At 42.7% G+C, this 26,300-nt stretch overlaps 1 protein-coding gene across 1 annotated transcript in view; it reads right to left on the bottom strand.

Moving 5' to 3' along the window:
- EFR3A (EFR3 homolog A) overlaps nt 1-26,300 on the bottom strand; it is a 284,658-nt gene that overhangs the window by 127,501 nt on the left and 130,857 nt on the right. The window contains exons 7-10 of the mRNA XM_082258096.1: nt 22,407-22,556; nt 18,956-19,093; nt 6,738-6,816; nt 3,830-3,965 (exon numbers count right to left, since the gene is read on the bottom strand). Coding sequence (XP_082114222.1) covers nt 3,830-3,965; nt 6,738-6,816; nt 18,956-19,093; nt 22,407-22,556 — 503 coding nt within the window. The remainder of the gene's footprint in view (nt 1-3,829; nt 3,966-6,737; nt 6,817-18,955; nt 19,094-22,406; nt 22,557-26,300) is intronic.

Below are 26,300 nucleotides of genomic sequence, written 5' to 3'. Positions count from 1 at the left end.
TTCCATCGAAATCTGTACTAATGAGACGAAAATCAGACGTTGTACTACGGACGACAAAAATGTTATAGCCTGCACATCAGGATTTTGTCAGCCGAAAAGTCGGAGTCGGCTGTCGAAAGCACCATAAGAAACCCAAAAATCGGCAGATCAGTCGTCGGACGAATTTTCCCTACAGATTTTCTTATCGCGTGTACGGGCCTTAAGGCTGGCCATACATGTTCAATTTCGTTGTACAATTCTCTGTTCGATTTACCACAAACCACATAATATGAGGTCAAAGCTAAAACAACAATTTCACTTGTATCCAATTAGGCAGGCCTTTGTACTGCATAGTTGTACATTTCAAGAGAATTGTACAGAAAATCGTATGGCCAGCCTTAGTTTGTGGCAGAAAATTGTCAATGGGAAGAAGGTTCACCTTCCAACATGACAATGACCCAAAACAGAGAGCAAAAATGACCACTCAGGGGTTGAAGGAGAAAAGGGTGAATGTCCTTGCATGGCCTAGTCAGAGCCCAGACTTAAACCCTATTGAAAAACTGTGGAATGACATGTACAGTCCACAAACGGTCACCATCAAATGTAACTGAAGTTGAACAGCTCTGCAAAGAAGAGTGGGCAAATATTGCAAAGTCTAGATGTGCAAAGTAATTAGAGACAGATCCCAACAGACTAAAGGCTGCAATTAAAGCAAAAGGTGGTTCAACAAAATACTGACATAAGAGGGATTCTCTTTTTTGTTGGGTGTTCTATCATTCATTTGGATGTTATAAGTTGTACAAGTTGTAAATACAGCTGGATAAAACAAAAACTGTGTCTGTCTTCATTTCAGGCTGCGAAGCAACAAAATGTGTCGCACGACATCGCAATTGTCAGTTAAAGTAACGATGCGCCGAATCGCAAAAAATGGCCTGGTCATGAAGGGAAGTAGATCTTCCAGAGGTCAAGTGGATAAAATAGGTCTAGCTCAATGGAAAGCTTGGAAAGCCTGGTATAGAGCAGAGTAATGCTTTAGATTTTGTATGATCCTTTAGTCATGGATTACGAGTGATCTTTACTCCTCCTCATGTTTCCCACTTCATTTTCCTCTCTCCTTTTCTTCTTTCCCACTTGTACTTTTCTTCTAACAGTTGACCTATCACTAAGTTGCTGCTCTAAGCAGATATTTTGCTCTTCCTATTACAGTTCAAAATGCAACTTAAAGCGGAGTTCCAGCCTAACCGCACACACTCACCTGTCCCACGGTCCAGCGATGCGCCGTCTTCTCTCTCTGCTCTGCGGCGCCGGCATCACTGATGTGGGCACCCGGCTGTGACAGTTTGCGGCTTTACAGCCGGGTACGCACTGCGCATGCGCGAGTTGCACTATGCGTCGTGATTGGCCGGCAATCTTCTGGGACCTCTGACATGTCCCAGAAGATTGCAGGGAGGGAGGGGGAGAGGAGAACTTGGAAAGTGGGAGCGGGTACCTGTCAAAACTAGGTAGTCGCTCCCCCCCCCCCCCCCCCCCAAAAAAAATGACATGCCAAATATGGCATGTCAGGGGGTTAGGACTATTTAAAGCGGAAGTTCCACTTTTGGGTGGAACTACGCTTTAATCGCTTTTGTTTGAATATGTTCCTAATGTATGTTTTTTTTTCTACCGCACTGATATGTTCCTGTTATATAGAACTGTACTGTCATATGTTTTGTACTCTTTTGAAAATACTTCAATGAAAAATAAAAAAAAATAGGTCTAACTCCATATATTTGGCAAGACTGGCTAATTCAGATTTTCTATATGCAAGTCACTCCAACTTCATAGTGTAAGTAAAGGGTGGCACAGTGGTGTAGTGGTTAGCACTTTCACCTAGCAGCAAGAGGGTCGCTGGTTCAAATCCCAACCACGACACTACCTGCCTGGAGTTTGCATGTTCTCCCTGTGCATGTGTGGGTTTCCTCCAGGTATTCCGGTTTCCTCCCACACTCCAAAGACATGCTGGTAAGTTAATTGGATCCTGTATAAAATTGGCCCTACTGTGTATGAATGTGAGTTAGGGACCTTAGATTGTACGCTCCTTGAGGGCAGGGACTGATGTGAATGTGTAATGTATATGTAAAGCGCTGCGTAAATTGACAGCGCTATATAAGTACCTGAAATAATATTTATAATAATACAGCAGGGGTCCAGCTTTCACTTAAAATGGAAAATCCTTAAAGCCAAACTCCAGGCTCCAGGCTGTACTTTGGGCCTTATTATATCTAAATCCTGCAGGACTCACAGACTCCTTTCATGTGACTACGTGTTTTGTAAATACTTAAAACCCCAGTCTATACTGTGGAGACATCCTTTAAAGCGGAGTTCCACCCAAAAAGTGGAACTTCTGCTCATTTGCTCCCCCCCCCCCCCTTCGCTGCCACATTTGGCACCTTTCAGAGGGGGAGGGGGGAATGGGTACATGTTTTTGACAGGTACCCTTCCCCACTTCCGGGAGACGGCCCTGTCTTCTCCCGCTGCCGAGCCGATCTGAATGCGTGGCGCGCATGCGCAGTAGGGACCCGCGCGTGAAGCCGCACGGCTTCACTGCCCGGTTCCCTTACCGGCAATGGTGGCGGCAGCACCTGACAGCCGATGGAAACATCGGCTGCGGTGCCGACATCGCTGAACTCCAGGACAGGTAAGTGTCCCAATATTAAAAGTCAGCAGCTACAGTGTGTGTACAGTATGTGTAGCTGCTGACTTTTACATTTTTGGAGGGGGAGGCTGGAACACCGCTTTAACTTCCTGTACACCCAACAAACAGGAAGTGAAAGGAAATCTCTCCAAACTAAGAAAAACTACCCTATTCCAATGGATGTCACCAGAAAAAGTGCTCCCCATTATTGTAAAAATAGTAGCGAGTCCAGATATGCGGGAGAGGCAGGAGGATAAGGGAGTTAGAGGACTGAGGAAAAATACACGCATATCTGGACAGAGCGGGATTTAATTGTGCCAAGTAACTGCCATACATAACGAAAAAAATATAAAAATCCCAAATTGTTATTCAAACATACAGGTTATAACAAGTACATTTAAAAGTAGAGATAATCATAATTGTTGTACATAGTACGGTACATATCTCCAAAAAGGAGGCGCATGTAAAGGTTCTTTGATGGATCAACGCGTTTCGCTGTAGGAGCTTTATCAGGATCCAGCAAGTGTACTTCAGAGTACTACACACAATGTTATTGTATCCCTTATGTAAAAACAAGCCACAGAGGAAAAAATGAAGGCATCAAGTCATCCTGTGGGTTGATAAATAGGGTCATCTATCCAGAGGTCCCGGAGACCCTTGTAGTGTGGGGACTGGTAGTAGGCTATTAGAATAGTCTACCTTTCAGGATAGCCCATACATCCAGGGTTCGATGAAAAATCACCCTATGGATCCATAGGGATATATAATGGGATCAGATGGTAATAGGATAGATGAAGGCGATGTGGCCAGTACAGACCAAAAATACTTGCAAGATAAGGGAAGTTAAGAGGAAAAACCTCCCCGTATCTTGGTAGACCAACACCGCCGGTGGAAGAGATTACTCTTGGTACATTACACATCCAGCAGGTTTTACCCCCCACCAGAGAGACTGCAGGAGGGGGAGGCTGGAACACCGCTTTAACTTCCTGTCCACCCAACAAACAGGAAGTAAAAGGAAATCTCTCCAAACTAAGGAAAACTACCCTACTTCGATGGATGTCACCAGGAAAAGTGTTCCCCATTATTCCTCACATTCCGTTTTGAAGACAACTTTCATACTGTAGGATGGTGCAGATATTACAGGCAGAAAAGCAGAAAATACAGCAGACTACGTACCAATGGAGCCTTTAGCGGCAATGGCGACTGCTTCCAGAAGAACCTGTACAATGCCGGCTCGTATGCGTGGAGAATCCTTCTTGTGATGATCCAGGTGCCCAAGAATCTGCTGGATCACATGATGAGAGTACTGAGCCTGAAAAACACAGGGGTACCATTATTGTGACACACAGAGTAATCCAAAGATAACAGCCAATACTGATAAAACACAATCACAGATATAAGTTGTTGCCTTCAAGCCAATCAGTATTGACATTTATTAATCAACTGGTTAGATTATAGGATTCTAATCCAGCAACTATTTTTTTTTTCTTTTTACTATTAAGAAATCCAATCCCAAAACGGTTAGGGACTTTTGAACCGGACGGCTAGATGGACTCCCTACGAATATTTGGGAACACACAGAGACATACACAAGGGTAGAGTCAAAGCAGGTTTGTTTATTTCAGGAAATGTCCCGAGCATATATAGTTAGAACAACAGAAAATATATATTTTTTTTAAAATGTCAAATTTCAGTTTCGGCTAAATGCATCTTCAATTTTCGGTTTCAGCACTTGAATTTTCATTTCAATGCCCCACTACTGCCTACAGCTTCTCTGCCCATACCCCTGCATGGTCAGACAGTTACTGAGCTTCTGGAAGTGTCAATGGACTACAAGGGCGCTGATCAGCACACTTGTAGCTCATTGAGAACTACAGGTCTGTCTGCCGCAGTGGAAGATGGGACTTGTAGTTTCTTCATTCACAGATCGCGGATTTAAAATGTGATATAGCCTTTAGTGCAGGGGATTTTATCCAGGGATATCTATGCCCCTTGGAGGGTTTGAGGTTTTTGAAGGGTGAATGGTGTTTTAATACTGTATATTCTTCTCTATTTCTCATGTAGATATCCTTGATTCATAGTCATAACATCTTGTTTGTTCAGTTATGTCTGAAATAGCTTCCTGTGAGAATACAAGTCTGTTATGGGAATATTCTAATTTGGGTAGTATGCCAAAAAGTACCATGTGATTGTGAGTCACACTGAAGTCAAGCCCCTTATTGCGAAATTATTTTTTTTTATATATATATAAAACTGTATTATACAAGTCTTTTTAATTAAGATCATGAATTTAAATAAGAATTTATTTTTGGGCATTACCGGTACCTTTTTGGTCGATAGGCTGCTTTTACACTAAGCAGATGTTTGAAGTGCTTTTGCGTTAAAAAAAAAAAAATGCAAGAAAGCTCAAGAAAAATGCATTTCTTTAAATTCTATTTATGCCTTTATACTGGTCCTTTGGTGCTAAAAACCCTACTTGCTGCATTTTTGGTCAGTTAAAAAAAAACACACCTCCCCATTGAAATGCTTTGAAAAGGCAGCAAGAACATCAAAAATGCACCCGTGTTGCGTTTTTGAGTCACATGACCTATGAAAAATGCACCATAGGCGTGTTAAAATTGCATGCATTTTTGGCACCTTCTTTTCCATCAGCAAAATGCCGACAACCCTATTTTTAGCTGATCATTTTCAGCGGCCAAATTTTCGGTGCATCCCTAGTAGGCAGTGTCTGCCTATTGACCACTTTGGCTCTGAGGAAAAGGGTTCTCCCTTGAAACGCGTCAGCCATCACAGACGCCGCCTGCTCTTCCCACACCACTGGTTTACTACAGCAGACCTGAAGGCGATTGATCTCATTTGCTATGCTAGGATATGCCTATATACACCATGTATAACAATTGTTGCTTTTAATTTTAATTAAAATTTATTTTTGTAATGAGCTAGGTCGGTGCGCCATTTTCCCAAGGATACCCATTGTACTGAGGGAGGCAGCAAGGCTGCTGGTATGGAAGAAGGATATTTGCACTATACACCTCCAAGCTTACCATTCGAGTGCATAAGAATAGCTTTTGAAGCATAATTTCTGCAAGGGCTCCTGACTATTGATTAGCATTGTCATGTGACAGTTCTGACCAATCAGAGTCTCTTGTTTGGTCTCAGAAGAAAGAACAAACTCTTATTGGTCAGAGCTGTCACATGGCCATACTAACCAATGGCCAGGAACCCTTTGCAAAGATTCTACACAGCTTCCAGGGCTGTTTTTAGGTGTATGGAGATGCACACCAGCGGGCGTAGGCGGAGGATAAGGTTGCACAAGACAGATAAGTGCATAGGGGACAGAACAGTAACGAGGCTGTTAGGAGGGTCTGAATGTTGCCAACAGCGAATGGGCTGACAAAAGTCTAGGCGCCAGGACGCAATTTCTAAATTTCCAAGGCGACCTCGCGCAGGGGATTTTTTGAAACCTGATAACACTTATATGTGACCAGGGCATTAAAGTAGATTTCTACTTTTGCAACCAAGCTGGAATAACATCTACTTTTATGTGTTACATGTCCCCATTTACATAGCATAACTTTAAGATGTATTTAAAATATTGCAGCTTTCTTTTTTTAGATGCTCTATTCTTAACCCTCTACTAAGTAAAAATACTACATAGTTCTCTTCCGCAACATAGTTCTGGGCAGCTATGTTTGCCATGTTTAACCCTGTCTGTACTCTGGAGGCAGATTTACCTGATCAATTGTAAACTAGATTTGAATGCTCTCTGTCCTAACAAAGGGTTAAAGGTTTAGAGGCTGGGCTTCTTGCATTGTATCTTAAGGACAGACTTGGGACAGACTCACTTTGTTAAAAGAAAAAAAAAAAAAAAACCTTGCAGTCAAAACAATGACACTTTGTTCTGAGAAACATTAAAAAGATAAGACGTTTTTTTTTTTTTTTTTTTTTTTTACACATGATGTGCGAATGGGAACACAAACATATAGTGAGATTTTCTCAAATGTGACTTCTAAAGTGGAAATATGCTTTAACGATGGAGAGTTACAGAAGAAAGCTGAATGGGAACTGGCATGAACTTACTAACCTGAATAGAGTACATAATAATTTTAAAGCAGGAAACAGCAAACTCGTTTGACTCCCACAGCTTGTGATGGTCTAGGTGCCTGCAGAATAAAAAACACAAATGTTTAGTATCTCTTCCCCTCCACATCTTGGGGTACATTTGCCCTTGTCACCGATTCTGGTGAAAAGGCTTTAAATAACTTTTTCTTTCTCTGTTCTCCTACATGGGCAGACTGGTCTCCAAACTGAGGCCCGAGGGCCGAATGCAGTTCTTCGCTAGCTGTTATCTGGCCCTTGAGGCATTTCTCTCCCCCCCCCCACCCCCCACTATCAGCAACAGTGGGACATAGTTCCTGGCACTGACACCAACAACGAGGCGCTATTCCTCCCACAGACATAAACACCAATGATGGATCACTATTCCTCCCACAGACACCAATGATGGGGGACTATTCCTCCCACAGACACCAATGATGGGGCACTATTCCTCCCACAGACACAGACACCAATGATGGGGGACTATTCCTCCCACAGACACCAATGATGAGGCACTATTCCTCCCACAGACACCAATGATGAGGCACTATTCCTCCCACAGACACCAATGATGAGGCACTATTCCTCCCACATACACCGACACCAATGATGGGGCACTATTCCTCCCATTGACACCAATGATGAGGCACTATTCCTCCCACAGACACCAATGATGAGGCACTATTCCTCCCACAGACACCAATGATGAGGCACTATTCCTCCCACATACACCGACACCAATGATGGGGCACTATTCCTCTCACAGACACAGATACCAATGATGGATCACTATTCCTCCCACAGACACCAATGATGGGGCACTATTCCTCCCACATACACCGACACCAATGATGGGGCACTATTCCTCTCACAGACACAGATACCAATGATGGATCACTATTCCTCCCACAGACACCCAACGATAGGGCACTATTCCTCCCACAGACATCAATGATGGGGCTATCTCTTCCACTTACACCAATGATAGGGCATTGTTTACTCCCACTGACATCAGGACATTTACTATTCCCACTGGCCACAGATTGGCTCCCTTAAGTTTGAAGTGCAGTAAACTGGCCCTTTGTTTAGAAAATTTGGAGATCCCTGGTCTAAGAGAGTGTGGGGAAACGCCGGCTGTGGTGCAGGGAAGCGTGGGCTGTGGTTCAGGGGAGCGCAGGCTGTGCTGCGGGGGGGAGGGGGGGGTGCGGGCTGTCGTGTGGGGGAGCACAGACGTGAGGTAGGAGGAACCCGCGCTGTGTGTGGGGGGGGTAACCAATGCTGTGGTGCGGAGGGGGGAGAGGGGAACGGGCTGATGTGTGGGGAACACCGCAAGAGCGAGATGTCATCTGGAGGTTGCAGTAAGCGAGAACTGTGCTATTTCCAGCTGAACCCGGGCACACAGCAAGTCATCCTAAAATTAAGAATAGCATGTCAAGACGGTCTAAAGTCACAGAAAGTACACAATATTTTACTCTAAAGCCACAGCAAGAGTAAGTTGTCATCTGAAAGTAAAACGCACAAGCTGAACCCTTAGGGTCAAGGCAAGCACAAGCCCTTGGGCAGAAATCGTGGCAAACAAAAGCCAATGCGCAGAGGTGACAGCAAGCAGAAGACAATAAGTAGAGGTTACGGTAAACAAATTATGAGACTCAGATCACAGCAGGAAAAATCCAACATGCAGGGGTCATGGCAAGAAGACAGCGCTGCACGTCGGTCATGGCAAGCAAACACAGATGTGCAGAGGCTGAAGCAAGAAAATGCAGATGGGCAGAGGTCATAGCATGCAAAACCCAACAGTTAAAGGTCACAGTAAAGGAACAATGATGCGCAGAGGTCCCGACAAGCAGGCACTGATGCATGGAGGTCATGGCAAGCTGATGTGCAGAGGTCACGGCAAGCAGACACCAAAATGCATGGGACTTGGCAAACAACCACTAAAGCAAAGAGGCCATGCCTAAGGATGAGCTACAGTGTGTTAAGATCCTAATCCAGCGAGCCCTCCAACAAGCTGTCACCTGCACTGGGCCAAGCATTTGTGGGAAGGGCATTCCTCAACCTGCAGCCGTATGTACACAAGGAGTGTATATACACGTGTGGCTGCGGGATGGGGAATGCCCCAGCTGCAGATGACTGAACCAGTAGATTACAGCTTCCTGGAGGGCTTGCTAAGGTGGGTTTAGACTAGCATGTGAACAAGCCCTAGTAACGGCAAGCAGACGCACAAAGGTCTTGGCAAGCATGTGCAGGCATCAACACTACTTACATACTACCTAGGCAGTAATTACAGTATGGCACTAAATAGAAAATTACTTCTTTCTGTAAAATTCTATTTTTGGATGCCATAATACACACCATGTTTGGAGGTCAAATGTCACTGCACATCACCCCAAAAACACCCCCATACCAACTGTGAAGTTTGGAGGTGGGGACATCATGGTGTGTTGCTGTTTTTCAGCATACGGTACTGGCAAACTTCATATCATTGATGGAAGGATGAATGGAAAAATGTACCAAGACATTCTTGATAAAAATCTGCTGCCATCTACCAGGACGATGAAGATGAAACAAGGGTGGACATTTCAGCACGACAATGATCCCAAACACAAAGCCAAGGAAACCCCTAATTGGTTTCAAAGAAAGAAAATAAAGCTGCTAGAATGGCCCAGCCAATCCCCTGACTTAAATCCAACAGAAAATCTATGGAAAGAACTAAATATCAGATCTTCATGTGGGCTCACGACTGCAATTATTTAGGTATTAAGGTTACAACTTAGCTGAGAAGCGTCTAGTCTCAATCTCTAACCTATTCTTTGGCAGTTGAAGGAAAAATTTGCTGTGCGGTCCTCATTGCCTTTAAATCCTATGGGCCGCATAAACATGCTCAAAATGATTTTTCTTCCCAAATTTAACTAGATCTTTAGAAACTGTCCTATCTGGTTAGGTCAGAGTTTTTCCATAAGGCTGATCGTTGTGTGGGCTCTTTTCTTTGTCATGGCACTACCCCTCGCTTGGCAAAATCTCCACTTGAATTACCAGTTCAGTGCAGGGGTCTTGCTTTACCCAATCTTCAGGTATACTACTGGGCAGCGATTCTAGTCAGGTGGTGGTTCACGGGGTCGAGGGCAAAGGCTACAATCTGTTTAGAGGCTGCCATTTTGGGCTCTCTCATGGACTGGGCAACTTGGGTGTACAGGGGTGCTTGGGCTTATACCACTCTGTCTATCCTTAGGGTCTGGACTGTGGCTAGAAAGAGTTTTCTAAAGCCCAACCAGTAGTCTCTCTACAACACCTTGTGGGGTAACCCCAATTTGACACACTTTAGAATAATTCCTGACCCACAGATTTGAGCAAGTCGCGGGGTTAGAACCCTGAGATATGGTATGCCAAGCATTGTTCTGTTGTCCTTTAGGTACCTCTCTGTCAAGTATGGGCTGCCCTGCTGGATGCAATATCATTACTATCAATTGCGTCATGCAGCTCGATCACAGTTTCCGGATTCCCCAATTTTGGAGACTGACCCAGTGGAAGATCTCCTTGCACAGGAACAGCTTTCCAAACCCCTTTCAACGTTATACATGACCCTCTTGTGCGTAGAGTCACCTAGGATGGTAAAAACGGTGGGAAAAGTGGATTATGGACATTCACACTCTAGATAGAGAGTCATGGGAGGAATGTTTTGAAACTAATTCTAAGCTGCTTATCCCATCTAAAAGGTAAGATACTACAAGTTAATATTCCTGCATTGTGTGTATTATACGCCTCACAGGTTACACTAGATTTATCCGAAGAAGTCTCCGGATTGTACCGGTTGTCAGTTTTCTATTGGCACGTTCTTCCATATGTTCTGGACCTATCCAAGGGTGGCTCGGTTCTGGACAGAGGTTTTTGACCTTAACAATACACGGCTAGAACTGACCCTCCCTATGTCTCCGTCTTAAAGCGGTCATTACCAACAAAGGATTTTGTACAAGTATTAAATAAATATCAGTTAGCTTGTTCAATACTTTTTCCCTGTGTCATTCTATTTTATTACACACAACTTAATTTCTGAATACTTGTTTTGGTCTCTTTGGATGTATGGATTGCATGGGTTGTTACCGAATAGTGGGGAACATTTCATGTCAATAGCATCGTTAGAAATACATTTACTTTACCCGCTATTATAATTTTATACACATACATATACATTTATATATATATATATATATATATATATATATATATATATATATACACACACACACATACATACAAACACTGCTCTAAAAAAATTAAAGGAACACTGTGAAAACACTTCAGATCTCAATAGGGAAAAATATCATGCTGGATATCTATACTGATATGGACTGGGTAATGTGTTAGGAACGAAAGGATGCCAAATCGTTTGATGGAAAGGAAATAATCATTGGATGCAGTAGGGAATGATGGCGCTTGACAGATTGTATGGCCCTTGACGCGTTTCGTCTAATAAGACTTCTTCAAAAGGCTACTGGTGAGCATATATCTATATCTCCCTCTTGCTGGCGTGGGCTCTTCACTTGGTTTCCATCATATGCACCATTTTGGAAGATTCACACTTCACGGTTTGGAATTCTTCATGAAATTCTTTTTATTTGATTTCTTCATAAAAATTCTTTTTACTGGATTTATTTTTTATTTAAAGAGTTTCTGCACTATTGTTTGGACTAATATCATTAAAAAAATAAAATAAATTCACCCTTGATATATTGGTGACAATAGATCTATCATTTCTTAGCGCTGCACTTTGTATTGTATTTGTATTGTGACATCTTGATGTCAGTTAATGTGCTGGCAGCTTTCTTTGCTTTAATTTGAGGGTTGTTAGCGCAGTAGTATTCACATTATTCCAGTCCATCTAGTGCACCTGTTGTAAATTTCATCAACACCAAAGCAGCTGAAAATGATTAACAACCCCCTCTGCTACTTAACTGACCAGATTAATATCCCAGGAGTTTAATTGACTTGACATTATACTCTGATTAAAATGTATTCCTGTCATTTTTTTGAGTAGTGTGTGTATGTATATATTATATATATATATATATATATATATATATATATATATATATATATATATATATATATATATATTAGTGATCAACCGATTATCAGCATAGCCGATATATTGAGGGCCGATATGCACTTTGCCCGATATATCGGAATCGGCCTTTTGATTTACTGATATTGCCAATATTTTGGGAAAGTGCTTGTACCGGGGTGATGCCTGCAGCTAGAGGCATCCCCCCGATACCGGTGTCCATAGCCGATGTTCGGCTGTCTTATAATGACAACCGATGCGGCTGAGAAGCCGCTCGGCTGTCATTCCAAGGAGCGTGTGTTCCCCCCCGCTGCCTTCCTGTCCCATCGGGAGACCTGGGCATCCTACCTTCCCCGCCGCCGTCTGATCGGGTCTCCATTTCTTTGAATTTGGTGCCGCCGAGTACCCGGAAGTGATGTCATGACATCACTTCCGGGTACTGGCGGCGCAGAATTAAAAAAACGTACAGCATTCAAAACAGCCAAACCTGGCGTTTTGAAACTTCCGCTTTAGGTATTCTAACCCCCTGACATGCCACATTTGGCATGTCATTTTTTTTGGGGGGGAGCGGGTACCTAGTTTTGACAGGTACCCGCTCCCACTTCCGCTCGGAGCGCCGCGGCGCCCTGAACGGAAGTTCTCCTCTCCCCCTCCCTCCCTGCAATATTCTGGGACATGTCAGAGGTCCCAGAAGATTGCCGGCCAATCAAGACGCGCAGCGCGACTCGCGCATGCGCAGTGGGTACCCGGCTGTGAAGCCGCAAACTGTCACAGCCGGGTGCCGACAGCAGTGATGCCGGCGCCGCCGAGACCAGAGGGAAGAGGATCGAGGCTTCGGGCTGGCGCATCGCTGGACCGTTGGACAGGTGAGTGAAAAGGCTGGAACTCTGCTTTAAGTGCAGAGGAGGGGTTTGGGGTCTTTTAGACCACCAGATCCCTCCACCACAGTACCTGTAGACATTAAAAAAAAAAAAAAAAGAAACTTTTTTTAATGTCTGAAAATATCGGGCGATACCGATATCCGATGACCAAAATATCGGTATCGGTAGTAAAAAAACGATATTGGTCGATCAATAATATATATTTACATACACACACACACATTATATATATATATATATATATATATATATATATATATATATATATATATATATATATATATATATATATACACATACATACATACATACAGTGGGTACGGAAAGTATTCAGACCCCCTTAAATTTTTCACTCTTTGTTATATTGCAGCCATTTGCTAAAATCATTTAGGTTCATTCTTCTTCCTCATGAATGTACACATAGCACCCCATACTGACAGAAAAACACAGAATTGTTGACATTGTTGCAGATTTAAAAAAAAAAGAAAAACTGAAATATCACATGGTCCTAAGTATTCAGACCCTTTGCTGTGACACTCATATATTTAACTCAGGTGCTTTCCATTTCTTCTGATCATCCTTGAGATGGTTCTACACCTTCATTTGAGTCCAGCTGTGTTTGATTATACTGATTGGACTTGATTAGGAAAGCCACACACCTGTCTATATAAGACCTTCCAGATCACAATGCATGTCAGAGCAAATGAGAATCATGAGGTCAAAGGAACTGCCTGAAGAGCTCAGAGACAGAATTGTGGCAAGGCACAGATCTGGCCAAGGTTACAAAAAGATTCCTGCTGCACTTAAGGCTCCTAAGAGCACAGTGGCCTCCATAATCCTCAAATGGAAGACGTTTGGGACGACCAGAACCCTTCCTAGAGCTGGCCGTCCGGCCAAACTGAGCTATCGGGGGAGAAGAGCCTTGGTGAGAGAGGTAAAGAAGAACCCAAAGATCACTGTGGCTGAGCTCCAGAGATGCAGTCAGGAGATGGGAGAAAGTTGTAGAAAGTCAACCATCACTGCAGCCCTCCACCAGTCGGGGCTTTATGGCAGAGTGGCCCGACGGAAGCCTCTCCTCAGTGTAAGACACATGAAAGCCCACATGGAGTTTGCTAAAAAACACCTAGAGGACTCCAAGATGGTGAGAAATAAGATTCTCTGGTCTGATGAGACCAAAATAGAACTTTTTGGCCTTAATTCTAAGCGGTATGTGTGGAGAAAACCAGGCACTGCTCATCACCTGTCCAATACAGTCCCAACAGTGAAGCATGGTGGTGGCAGCATCATGCTGTGGGGGTGTTTTTCAGCTGCAGGGACAGGACGACTGGTTGCAATCGAGGGAAAGATGAATGCGGCCAAGTACAGGGATATCCTGGACAAAAACCTTCTCCAGAGTGCTCTGGACCTCAGACTGGGCCGAAGGTTTACCTTCCAACAAGACAATGACCCTAAGCACACAGCTAAAACAACGAAGGAGTGGCTTCACAACAACTCCGTGACTGTTCTTGAATGGCCCAGCCAGAGCCCTGACTTAAACCCAATTGAGCATCTCTGGAGAGACCTAAAAATGGCTGTCCACCAACGTTTACCATCCAACCTGACAGAACTGGAGAGGATCTGCAAGGAGGAATGGCAGAGGATCCCCAAATCCAGGTGTGAAAGACTTGTTGCATCTTTCCCAAAAAGACTCCTGGCTGTATTAGATCAAAAGGGGGCTTCTACTAAATACTGAGCAAAGGGTCTGAATACTTAGGACCATGGGATATTTCAGTTTTTCTTTTTTAATAAATCTGCAACAATGTCAACAATTCTGTGTTTTTCTGTCAGCATGGGGTGCTATGTGTACATTCATGAGGAAGAAGAATGAACCTAAATGATTTTAGCAAATGGCTGCAATATAACAAAGAGTGAAAAATTTAAGGGGGTCTGAATACTTTCCGTACCCACTGTATATATATACACACACAGTGACGTTTCCTTAGAAATAATCTTATCAGCCAGCAACCCTCCCATGTGTTCCGCATTCATTTTTATAAACCACTAAAGGAAGACTAAAAGCCGTATTTTGTACAGTTCCAAAAAGTAGCGAAACCTTTCCACACCACCCCCACCCACCATCCAAAATTTAATTAACACCTCTGAAAAAAACAGGCTATTAAAATACTGAGATGTGGCTGAGAAGAAAAAAAAAAAAACGAAACAGATATTTTGCAGTAATTGGCCGTAACAACATGAATCAGAAGGCAACACAAGTGCCCGGGATAATGGGAACATAATTATAATGTTGCTTCATTAAAGATACATAACTTGCAGAGTACATAGTTTGCGTCTTTTCTTCAAGCTGTGGAGTATTGCTGTAACATAATATCAAACAATGCACGGCTCTCTAATTAATAGCATGAAAAATAAGACCAAACTGGGAGGGAAGTTTTCATTTCTTACCGATGAAAAGGAAAATTTGAATAGTTTGAGGGGAAAAAAATATGTTTACAAAGATGAGGTAATGCTATAGAAAATGAATGAATGTAACTTATATAAGAAAACAAAGGCTTGCAGGCAGAAACAAATGTTTTACTATTAAAACTCCAAAAAAGCATCAGATTTTAAAATACGGAGTACTTAAGGCGATTGTATAGGCTGGAGGTTTTTTACCTTTATGCAATCTAAGTGCTGCTCCCCCCCCCCCGAGCGCCCCCCTAATACTCACCTGAGCCCCCTCTCGATCCAGTGATGTGCATAAGAGCTATACCAGGACTCCCTCTCCTCATTGGCAAAGACAGCAGTGGGAGCTACTGGCTCCTATTGCTGTCAGTTGTAGCCAGTGAGCCAATGAGGAGAGAGCGGGGGGCTGGGCCAAGTTGTAGCTGTGTGTGTTTTTTGAATGCGAGCACACACCAGTGCCCCCCCATAGCAAGCGGCTTGCTATTGAGGGCACTGGCCAAGGGGGAGGAGCCCAGAGCGCCTGCGGGGACCCAAGAAGAGAGGGATCGGGGCTGCGCTGTGCAAAACCACTACACAGAGCAGGTAAGTATGACATGTTTGTTATTAAAAAAAAAAAAAAAAAAAAAAAGCTGAACCTGTAATACCACTTTAATGGGCAAGTTCACCTTTAGGAACAGGTTACACCTTAGGCTTAAAGTGGATGTACCCCCTTCAAAAATCTGACCTGGGCACATATATCTGTAGTGTTTACGTATCTCTCTCCAAAGCCCTAAGTCCTGTGTCTTTCTGCTGCCCCATTCCTCTGTTGTCAGCATGATAACTTCTGATAAGGTCTCCGATACGGGAAATAAAAGCAGCTGGAAATTTGTGTTGGGGTGGGTACATAGAGATAGATTAGCAGAGAGCTTGTCTATTCACAGCACAGCTCTGCGTGTTTCTGCCTTCCTCTGCCTATGTGGAGGGCGGGGGTGTGCCTTTCTTCCAATCGGCTGTCACACAGTGTGTGCCAAGACTCCACACCCAGTGCTGGAACAGGAAGACAATTCTAACATGAATTACTTTCTAAACAGTGTAGAAAGCTGAAGACCGCAGATACACATATAAAACGTATGTAGGGAGATTTGTTTAATCTCTGTGTATCATCTGAGGTTGTTCACTTCACTGGGTATATGTAAGGGTTTACATCTACTTTAGGAACATATTGCATGTTAAGCCCTTAAAGGATCGGCTTTCCACCTGCGACAGCATGCAGGAGGGGGGTCCTTTCTCCTGCAGCCTCTGTCACATTAAGGGTGCGTTCACACCTGCGAATGCGTCCTGCCTCCAATTACATTTGAGAACCCCAACAGGGTTTCCCAGGACTAGCTGCAAGAAGAAGCCCCATTGAAAGCAATGGGGGGCTGCCGGCTCCCGCAGTTAATCGTCTCTACTTACATGTAATCTCTCAATCAGCAATCACATGCTTTCAATGGGGCTACCTCTTGCACCCTTGAAATTGTCACGGCTTTACGGGGCTCCACCCACCCACACTGTAGCACCATTCATTCATAGAGATCTGTAAATGAATAAACAACAAGTCCCATCTTCCACCACGGCAGACGGCTTGTAGTTCTCAATAGATTACAAGTTTGCTGAACAGTGCACTCGTAGTCTATTGATACTTCTATTGATACTTCCTCCAGCTTTCTAAATGAATGCCCATACGGAAGTACAGACAGAAAGCTGAAGGATGGGTCTGCAGGAGCCTGTCATTGCATGCGCAATCCACTGATTATACGTGAAATGCTTTGCAGGCTCTTGTAGAAAAAAATAGAAAATACATTTTTTCCTTGCAAAATATGTGCATTATTTAGCTTTTTCTTTAGAGTGATTCAAAATGTAATTTTTCTTCTGTGTAAGGGTTTTGCACAATGCAGTCCCAATCCTTCTCTCCTCAAGACCCCTGCCGATGGTCCTAACTCCTCCCACTGCCAAGTGCCCCCAGAGCAAGCTGCTTGCTATGGGGGCACTTGTGCGTGATTGCTCCAGAGCCTCGCTGTCGACATCACTGGGTGTGATTGACAGCAGCAAGAGCCACTGTCTCTGAGCCAATGAGGAGGAAGAGAGCAGATCGAGCCTCTTCTTCCGTGCACATCGCTGAATCGAGATTGGACTCAGGTAGGTATTTAGGGGGGCTGGAAGGGGAACTACATGCATAAAGGTGTTTTACCTCCGGTGGACACAGCCAGTGACAGATCGGGCCGCTGTGCAGCGCCTTATGAGAGGGCATTAAAGGACGTCCACTCCGAAGGAGGAAAGCAGATTGATGGCTAGGCGGGAAGATGTTAAACAGCCATTTGTAAACAAACTGTTTACCCAAACTATTGAAAAACAGTACTGTGACGGTACTCACCGTCACTGGGAATGAAAGACAGACACTATATGTGGGGCCCTTGGAGTAATGTTACTTTGGATTCAAGTCCATGTCTCCCCAAGACAGAAAAACTCAAAGCAGTTGCTAATATCAGCTCAACGACTTGTCTTCCACACGTCGTTGAATATGCTGATTTATTTACCTGTTATCTACTGTGGGTTCTGTGTTTACACTTATGATAATATGTATTGTATTTCAGGAGCTCGAAAGACAGCAGTCTGCTAGTTGATTGGCTCAGGTTGATTGAATCATTGTCATCTATTAGTTACTGGTGGAAAAGTAGAATACAGTTTGTGCTGGTTGTTGTTTAGATAAAAATAGCGCACACATACAAAAGAAATGACTATCAAATATGAAGACAATCCATAAATAAAAATAGGGATTTGGTCCCACCATATGGCCATATCGTGCTCAAGCCCACCACTACGTCAAAGTACCCCATTATCAGTGGGTCCTACACTATCCATAAAAAAAGGATGAATCCAGCCTCTCTAACCCTTGGAGACAACACTCCTTGCTGGGAGAGATGTGCAACTGCACTACAAGGGACTCCTATATCTACTTGATAGTGGACACTGATAGAGTACAGGTGTGTGTGGGAGGTGGGGTGGGGTGCTCAATTGTCTTCATATTTGATAGTCATTTCTTTTGCATGTGTGCGCTATTCTTTTTTAATATGCATGTTCTTTAGATAATTAGTTCAGGTTAATTATATTTCTGTACACAATTCATCTGCATATGATAATGTAATCAGGCACCTGACCTGGTGGGGTAATCTGATCAAGAGGGGGATGACCATCCTGTATATATTTGATGTGAATTGTTCAATAAAAGTTCCAGTTCTCTACAAGTTCTGTTTAGTTTTGTATGGGGGCGGTTAGAATATCTGATCTCTATGTTCAAGACTGGAGGAAGCCGTAAACTGACGGAAGTCCACAAACACAGTGTGGGTCGCGGTTCCGTTACAAGTACTTACCTTGGGGCTGGCAGGTGGCATGGGTGATATCACTGTGCTTCCTGGCAGAGCTGGAGTCTCAAATTCTTGTGAGAATTAACTGCAAAAGGACTTGAGTGTATTCTTGATGGATTTTGAGCTTCCAGCTTTGCTGGGAGGCGCGGTGATACCTCCCAAGAGCATCAGAGGAGCGGAGGTGTGTATGTATATATTATTGAAGGTGGGGTGGAAGAATAAACTGTTTACAAATGGCTTTGCCTACAAATTGGGGGGGGGGGGGTCAATAAATCAGCCCTCCTACAGGCTAAACAAATATTTAACAAATGGATAACATCTGCTGTGGCCATTCGGTAGTCATTTTGATTCCGACAAGATAACGTTAGAAAGAAACCATCTTCAGAAACACAATTTTTATGAAGATTAAAAGAAATAGAAATGGAGAAGTTAGACATACGCAAACACTGGGCGGACAGCATTATTCATATGCCCATACGCCGCTCTTCCGAGAAGTTCTCTGAAGCAATTCTCTGCCAGGACCCCAGGATTCTCCTCTTTTTCGGTGACGCTGGGGGATGCCGGGGGACCAATTCGACTGCAAGAAAAAATAAAAAGTCTATTTCAGAATTTGCGGCTCGCTAACAATGCAAGTGACATAACGTGCAGAGGAGACAACTGAAGGACGGCTTTGATTCTGACAAAGTGACATGGCTGTTGATGGATTCCCTGTGTGCAGATGAGTTCATTTTGTACCTTGTCGACATTCGGAGATGGAATATTTTTGTGTAGTCACTTCTATACCGCAGGAGACAAGCTTAGGCACATATTAGGTAAAAATCAATCTCTCCGCTGCAACAGCGGAAGCAAGATTTTAGCGTAAACTCCAGGTTAGTGAAAACATGCTGAACTCAAACTGATGGGGAGCACACAGCATCATCATATCAGCTGAGATGGTTTTAACCACTTCGGCTCTCACATCTGTTCACCCCCTATGGACCCGAGCAATTTTCTAATTTCTGCTACGAGCCTGTTTATTCAAAGATAATTTTGTCATTACTTAACCACTTGCCGACTGCCCACAGTAATATTACTGGGGCAGTGCAGGCTCCCCTGGGTCCAGTCACGTAGAGGGGAAGGGGTTTCGGTGGCGCGCTCCCGCTGTGTTTAGACACAGTGGGAGTTGGGCCATGAGAGGAGAGGCGGTGATTGCCGCCTTCCTTCCACAATTGTCCGGTAAACGGAGAGAAGACCCGCCTGCTTATGTAAACAAAAAACAGGCGGGTCTTCTCACTGACAGGCAGGGACAGATCAGCAGTTTCAGCTATGCTGAAACTGCGATCTCTGTGCCTGTCACAGAACCCCCCCACCACACACACACAAGTCAGTAAGCATTAGGCATGCATTTAACCCCTTGATCACTCCCAGCATTAAGCCCCTTCCTGCCAGTGTCATTATTACAGTAACAGTGCATATTTTTAGCACTGATTACTGTAGTAATGTCACTGGTCCCCCAAAAGTGTCAAAAGTGTCAGTTAGGGGTCCGATCTGTCCGCTGCAATGTCGCAGTCCTGCAATAAATCGCAGATCGCCGACATTACTAGTAAAAATAAATAAATAAAAAGGACATAAATCTTTCCCGTAGTTAGTAGACGCAATAACTTTTGCGCAAAGCAATCAAAATACGCTTATTGCGATTTTTTTTTTTTACCAAAAATTTGTAGCAGGTAACAAATTGGCCTAAAATGTTAAAAAAAATTGATTTTTAAATTTTTTTTTTTTTGAGAATGTCATATAGCAGAATGTGAATTTTTTTTTTTTTTTTTTAAATTGTCTCTGTTTTTTTGTTTATAGCGCAAAAAATAAAAAATCGCACAGGTGACCAAATACCACCAAAAGAAAGCTCTATTAGTGGGGAAAAAAGGACGGACATTTGGTATTGGTACAGCGTCGCACGACAATTGTCTGCTAAAATAACGCAGTGCCGAATCGCAAAATATGGCCTGGTCAGAAAGGGGGCAAATCCTTGCGGGTCTAAAGTGGTTAAAGTGATTGGAAAGTCTAGGTTTTTTTTTTTTTTTTTTTTTTTAGGACCAGGCCTATTTCTGACACTTGTTGTTTACAAGTTAAAATCAGTATTTTTTACTAGAAAAACCCAAAATATTATATATATTATTATATATATTTTAGCAGAGACCCTAGAGAAAAAAAATGGAGATCATTGCAATACTTTATGTCACACCGTATTTGTGCAGCGGTCTTACAAACGCAACTTTTTTTGGAAAAATATCCTTTTTTGAATTAAAAAATTAAGAAAACAGTAAAGTTAGCCCAATTTTTTTTCTACAATGTAAAAGATAATGTTATGCCGAGTAAATAAAAAACCAACATGTCATGCTTCGAAAATTACGTACACTCGTAGAATGGCGACTAACATAGGTACATAGTAGTTGAGGTTGAATAAAGACAATAGTCCATCCAGCATCGGTACTACTTTTTCCAAAAAAAGTTGTGTTTGTAAGACCGCTGCACAAATACGGTGTGACAAAGTATTGCAATGATCTCCATTTTTTTCTCTATCTCTAATCTCTATAGGCGACGCATTAAAAATGTCTACAGGTCAGCAGTTTAGAGTTACAGAGGAGGTCTAGGGCTAGAATTATTGCTCTCACTCTAACAATTGCGGCGATACCTCACATGTGTGGTTTAAACATTGTTTACATATGTGGGCGCGACTTGCGCATGCGTTCGCTTTATTTTTTTTCCTTATTTATTTTACCTTTTATTTTTACACTGTCCCTTTTAAAAACAATTTTTTGATCACTTTTATTACGAATACAAGGAATGTAAACATCCCTTGTAATAGAAATAAGCATGACAGGACCTCTAATGTGAGATCCGGGGTCAAAAATACCTCACATCTACACCTACAAGCGAAAAAAAAAAAAAAAAGTCATTGATGATGTCGTATGACGTCGCTCCGGTCCTCCAAGGCCATAGAGTTGAGTGGGGGCCACCTTGCCCTCACTCGACTTCCTGCCTGGGACTGGAACGACCGGGAATCGGCGCACAAATGTGTGCAAATGGCCATTTACATGATGTGCAGAGCAAGAAAGTAAGAATAAGTCTCTGCGCATGTGCGCGAACGCATATGCATGAAAAGAAGTGCAAATACATACAAAAAAAAAAAAAAAAAACTCAGATGAATAGGTAGATCCTCAAACAGGAGTATTGTGTGCAAGAGGCCTAAGAAGCACTTTATTAATTTACAGACTTAGACTTTTTTTTCACTGCATTTTTGTTTTTTTTGAGTTTGTGCACATTAATTATATTTATACATATATTGTTTGCCACATTTTTTTAACGTTTTATATAGCTATACCTGCAAAAGGAGCAAGCCTGACGTGATCTAGGACTTAATTTTCTGACTAAAGTTCAATTTTTAGAGCTACGACCCCCCAGACAAAAAAAAATGTGCCAGCTGAAGCATGAATCCAGCTTACTCCTACAGCTGGATCCACAGGTTGATGCATAGTTGTGGCCGCTCAGCCTGCAGAAAGAAGTGACAGGCTGACAGCGGCTGCAGTTGTCCATAGGAGTTTGGATGTAATCACACATGGAACGATTACCTGCGGTTATGGAGAGATGATCAGCCCTGGACACAAACTCTGAGTCCGGGACAATCATCTCTCCCTAACTGGAGATAATCACTTCACGTGCAATTACATCCGAACACCCACAGACAGCTGCAGCCACTGTCAGCCTGTCATTGCTTTGTACGTGCTGAGCGGCCACAACTATGCATCCACCTGTGAATCTAGCTGCAGGAATCTTCTGGATATTTGATGCAGCTGGTACATAAAGGCCATGTCATTGAGGCCCCGATGTTCTGGTCCTCTTTACCCTCATACCTGTCATTGTCCTCGATCTTCTGCATATTGAACAGCAATGATGGGACGATTTTATCCATGTGCTGCGGCTCCCAGATTGTCGCGCGAAGCTCATCGTTTACGGTTTTACGGACAACACCTTGGATCCCCCGAATCCCTGCAATTCTTATTCTACAGGACAAGGTGGAATTAAAAGAAAGAGTTAATAGAGAAAGATGGGCTCATTCCGGAGGCAAGATAATAAAAATATAATATAATTATAATGATATATACTGACATCATTGGATTACATTTTATAGTTATTGGGAGTGTTACAAAAGAGGATCCTGCACTGAAAGTCCAGGTCCACTTACAGCTAAACTCTGAGCAAACAGCTAAACACACTGATAAAATCTGATACAACACATATTTGAGAGGCTTTTTAGCTGCCAAAAAAGAAAACCAAGCTCTACCACACAGCACAGTTCTGTTTAGCAGAGTTAGGGACCCGGAACTTTCTTTGATGCAGTTTCACTTTCACTTGCAGTTCCACCCCCCACACTTACCATGCGACTGGCCAGATAAGGAGATGAAGCACACTGATGAAATCACCTGTCACTCTGCTCTCTCCTTCTACCAGCCTACTTCTTATACAGCAGCACAGCAGATTGTGCTGCTTCTCTCTACTCCACTCTGCTGCAAAGGCTGATGCCAGGTTTAAATTGAGTTACTGTCACTGCTTGCATTAAAAAGAATTTACACATAATGATGTGTTAATGAACGGGTGTGTGTTTTTTTTTATTTTTATTCATTTCAGCCTGGAGTGGTTGTAAACGATCACCTGGCAAAACCACCATTCAGCTTCAAATAGAAATAAAGGGCCAAACACTTGTGTATAGATTAAATAAAAAAAAATAATTATATATATATATATATACATACATACATACATATATACATAAACATATACACACAAACATATATATATATATATATATATATATATATACACACACATAAACATATATATATATATATATATATATATATATACACACATAAACATATATATATATATACACACATAAACATATATATATATATATATATACACACATAAACATATATATATATATATATACACACATAAACATATTATATATATATATATATATATATATATATATATATATATATATATATATATATATATATATATACATACATACATACACATGTACATACATACACTTTTTTTTTTTTAAATACATGATCACCATACCTCTGTTCTCAGCTGCATAAGAGCTGGGGGGAGGAGCAGCAACAGCACACTGATCTTCCCAGGGAATGGCTGTGTAGGGGGGGGGGGGTGTCAGGACAAGTCTGATAAATGGAGGAAGAGAGCACACTGACCGTGGTGTGCTCTCCTGCTTAGTGTGGTTAGTTTTTAAAAGGAAGTCAGAGGGGCTGGCAGGAACACCAGGGAATTCACACATAGGAAGCAATACAAAGAACAGGAGACGTTCTCATACATGTACATGGTATAGCAGACATGAATATGAAATGTTGGGGTAACAAACGCTTTAAAGTGTAAGTCCGGGCAAAAACTAACGCTAAACCGGCTCTCTGCTACATTCTAACCCTGTAAAGCAAAATTTGCTATACTTACCTTTTCTGCAGCTGATCCGGACCAGTCTCCAGTGGTGGAAGGTCTGTGCAGGAGAGGACCGACAACGGCTGTGATATGGTTTGCGAAGTGATATCACCAATAGAGTTACTATGGGGCAGCCGTTGTCGGCTGCCTCTCTTGCACCCGCCTCCACACTGAAGCCGCCACTGACAGCTGATGCTGGGACCGGACTGGCTGCAAAATAGGTAAGTACAGCGATTTTTGCTTTACAGGGTTAGATAGATTAGGCTTAGAATGTGGCAGAGAGCAGGTTTAGTGTTAGATAGGTTTTGCCTGAACTTCTACTTTAACTGTAAGGCTGGGTTTACACATATGCGGATTGTATGTGGGTTTCCCCGCACCCAATTTGCATGAGAGGAGAGTGTGACTGGCTCTCAATGGAGACGAAAATAAAATATGTGCAAGTGGGGTTGTGAACGGCGCTACCGTATTACAAGAATATAGCAATAATGTGCTTTACTAGCGTGAGTAGTGGTGTGGAATGATACCACTTATATGTGACATGAATAAATAAATAAATCAATTTTGTAAAGTGCAATTTTTTAAAAAGTGCAATTTTTTAAAAAGTGCCTTATAAAGGATAAACAGAGATCAGTTGAGATAAAATGTATATATGCCTTGTATCTTTAAATATTACAGTAATAAAGTGCATAAGTGCTAGTGCAAAGAAAGAGACACAAGGCTGAAATAAAATGGTGATATTTTATTTAAAACAAACAAGTGAAGCATGTAGCCATCCTCACTATAAAGCAGAGGTGATGGTGCTCAGTGGAGAGAAAAGAATTAAATAATAAGTGCTGCTATGAGCAAACGATAATAAGCATATAAACTGAAATTAATTAGTGTAAGATAAATTAGATCGATGAATGAATGTGATGATTTCGGGTTGCAACAACCTGCGTGACCGCTAGGTGTCGCACCCTGCTATACGACCTGATATGTCTTAGTTGCAGGAGGGTACCGTGTATGGGTTCCGCTGTCCCTTCTGGCTTCCTTGTGGGTCTGTGTGTTCCTCAGAAAGAAAGAAGGAGACTTCTAGGTACCATATCCAAACAACATAACAGGAAAAAGTGTAGAGACTCACAGGGAAGTTCTAGGCTGTCCGCAATCAGTGTTGTGTGGCCGGGAAGCTTCCGCGTTCCACGGCTCTGGCTCCGGGTGCCGGAAATGACGTAAGACGTCGCAGACTCCGCCCTACCGGTTTCGTCACAAGACGTCTACTACAGACGCCGCTCCTAGTAGACGTCTTGTGACGAAACCGGTAGGGCGGAGTCTGCGACGTCTTACGTCATTTCCGGCACCCGGAGCCAGAGCCGTGGACCGCGGAAGCTTCCCGGCCACACAACACTGATCGCGGACAGCCTAGAACTTCCCTGTGAGTCTCTACACTTTTTCCTGTTATGTTGTTTGGATATGGTACCTAGGGGTCTCCTTCTTTCTTTCTGAGGAACACACAGACCCACAAGGAAGCCAGAAGGGACAGCGGAACCCATACACTGTACCCTCCTGCAACTAAGACATATCAGGTCGTATAGCAGGGTGCGACACCTAGCGGTCACGCAGGTTGTTGCAACCCGAAATCATCACATTCATTCATCGATCTAATTTATCTTACACTAATTAATTTCAGTTTATATGCTTATTATCGTTTGCTCATAGCAGCACTTATTATTTAATTCTTTTCTCTCCACTGAGCACCATCACCTCTGCTTTATAGTGAGGATGGCTACATGCTTCACTTGTTTGTTTTAAATAAAATATCACCATTTTATTTCAGCCTTGTGTCTCTTTCTTTGCACTAGCACTTATGCACTTTATTACTGTAATATTTAAAGATACAAGGCATATATACATTTTATCTCAACTGATCTCTGTTTATCCTTTATAAGGCACTTTTTAAAAAATTGCACTTTACAAAATTTATTTATTTATTTATTCACGTCACATATAAGTGGTATCATTCCACACCACTACTCACGCTAGTAAAGCACATTATTGCTATATTCTTGTAATACGGTAGCGCCGTTCACAACCCCACTTGCACATATTTTATTTCCAACCCAATTCGTTGCGTTTGGTTGTTGGCAGCTTACACCGTGATTTTTTTCTGCATTCACCCCATAAATCCATAGCGCTGGTCACCTTTGTCTTAATTATCTCAATGGAGACGGTTCACATATTTCCGGGGCTACAGCAATCTGCATTTAAAAAGGGTCCTGTGCTTCTTTTGTTCCGATTCAGGTGCG

Source organism: Pelophylax lessonae, assembly GCF_965119305.1.
Source record: "Pelophylax lessonae genome assembly, chromosome: 5".
NCBI lineage: Eukaryota > Metazoa > Chordata > Amphibia > Anura > Ranidae > Pelophylax > Pelophylax lessonae.
This window is presented reverse-complemented; position numbering and strand designations above follow the sequence as displayed.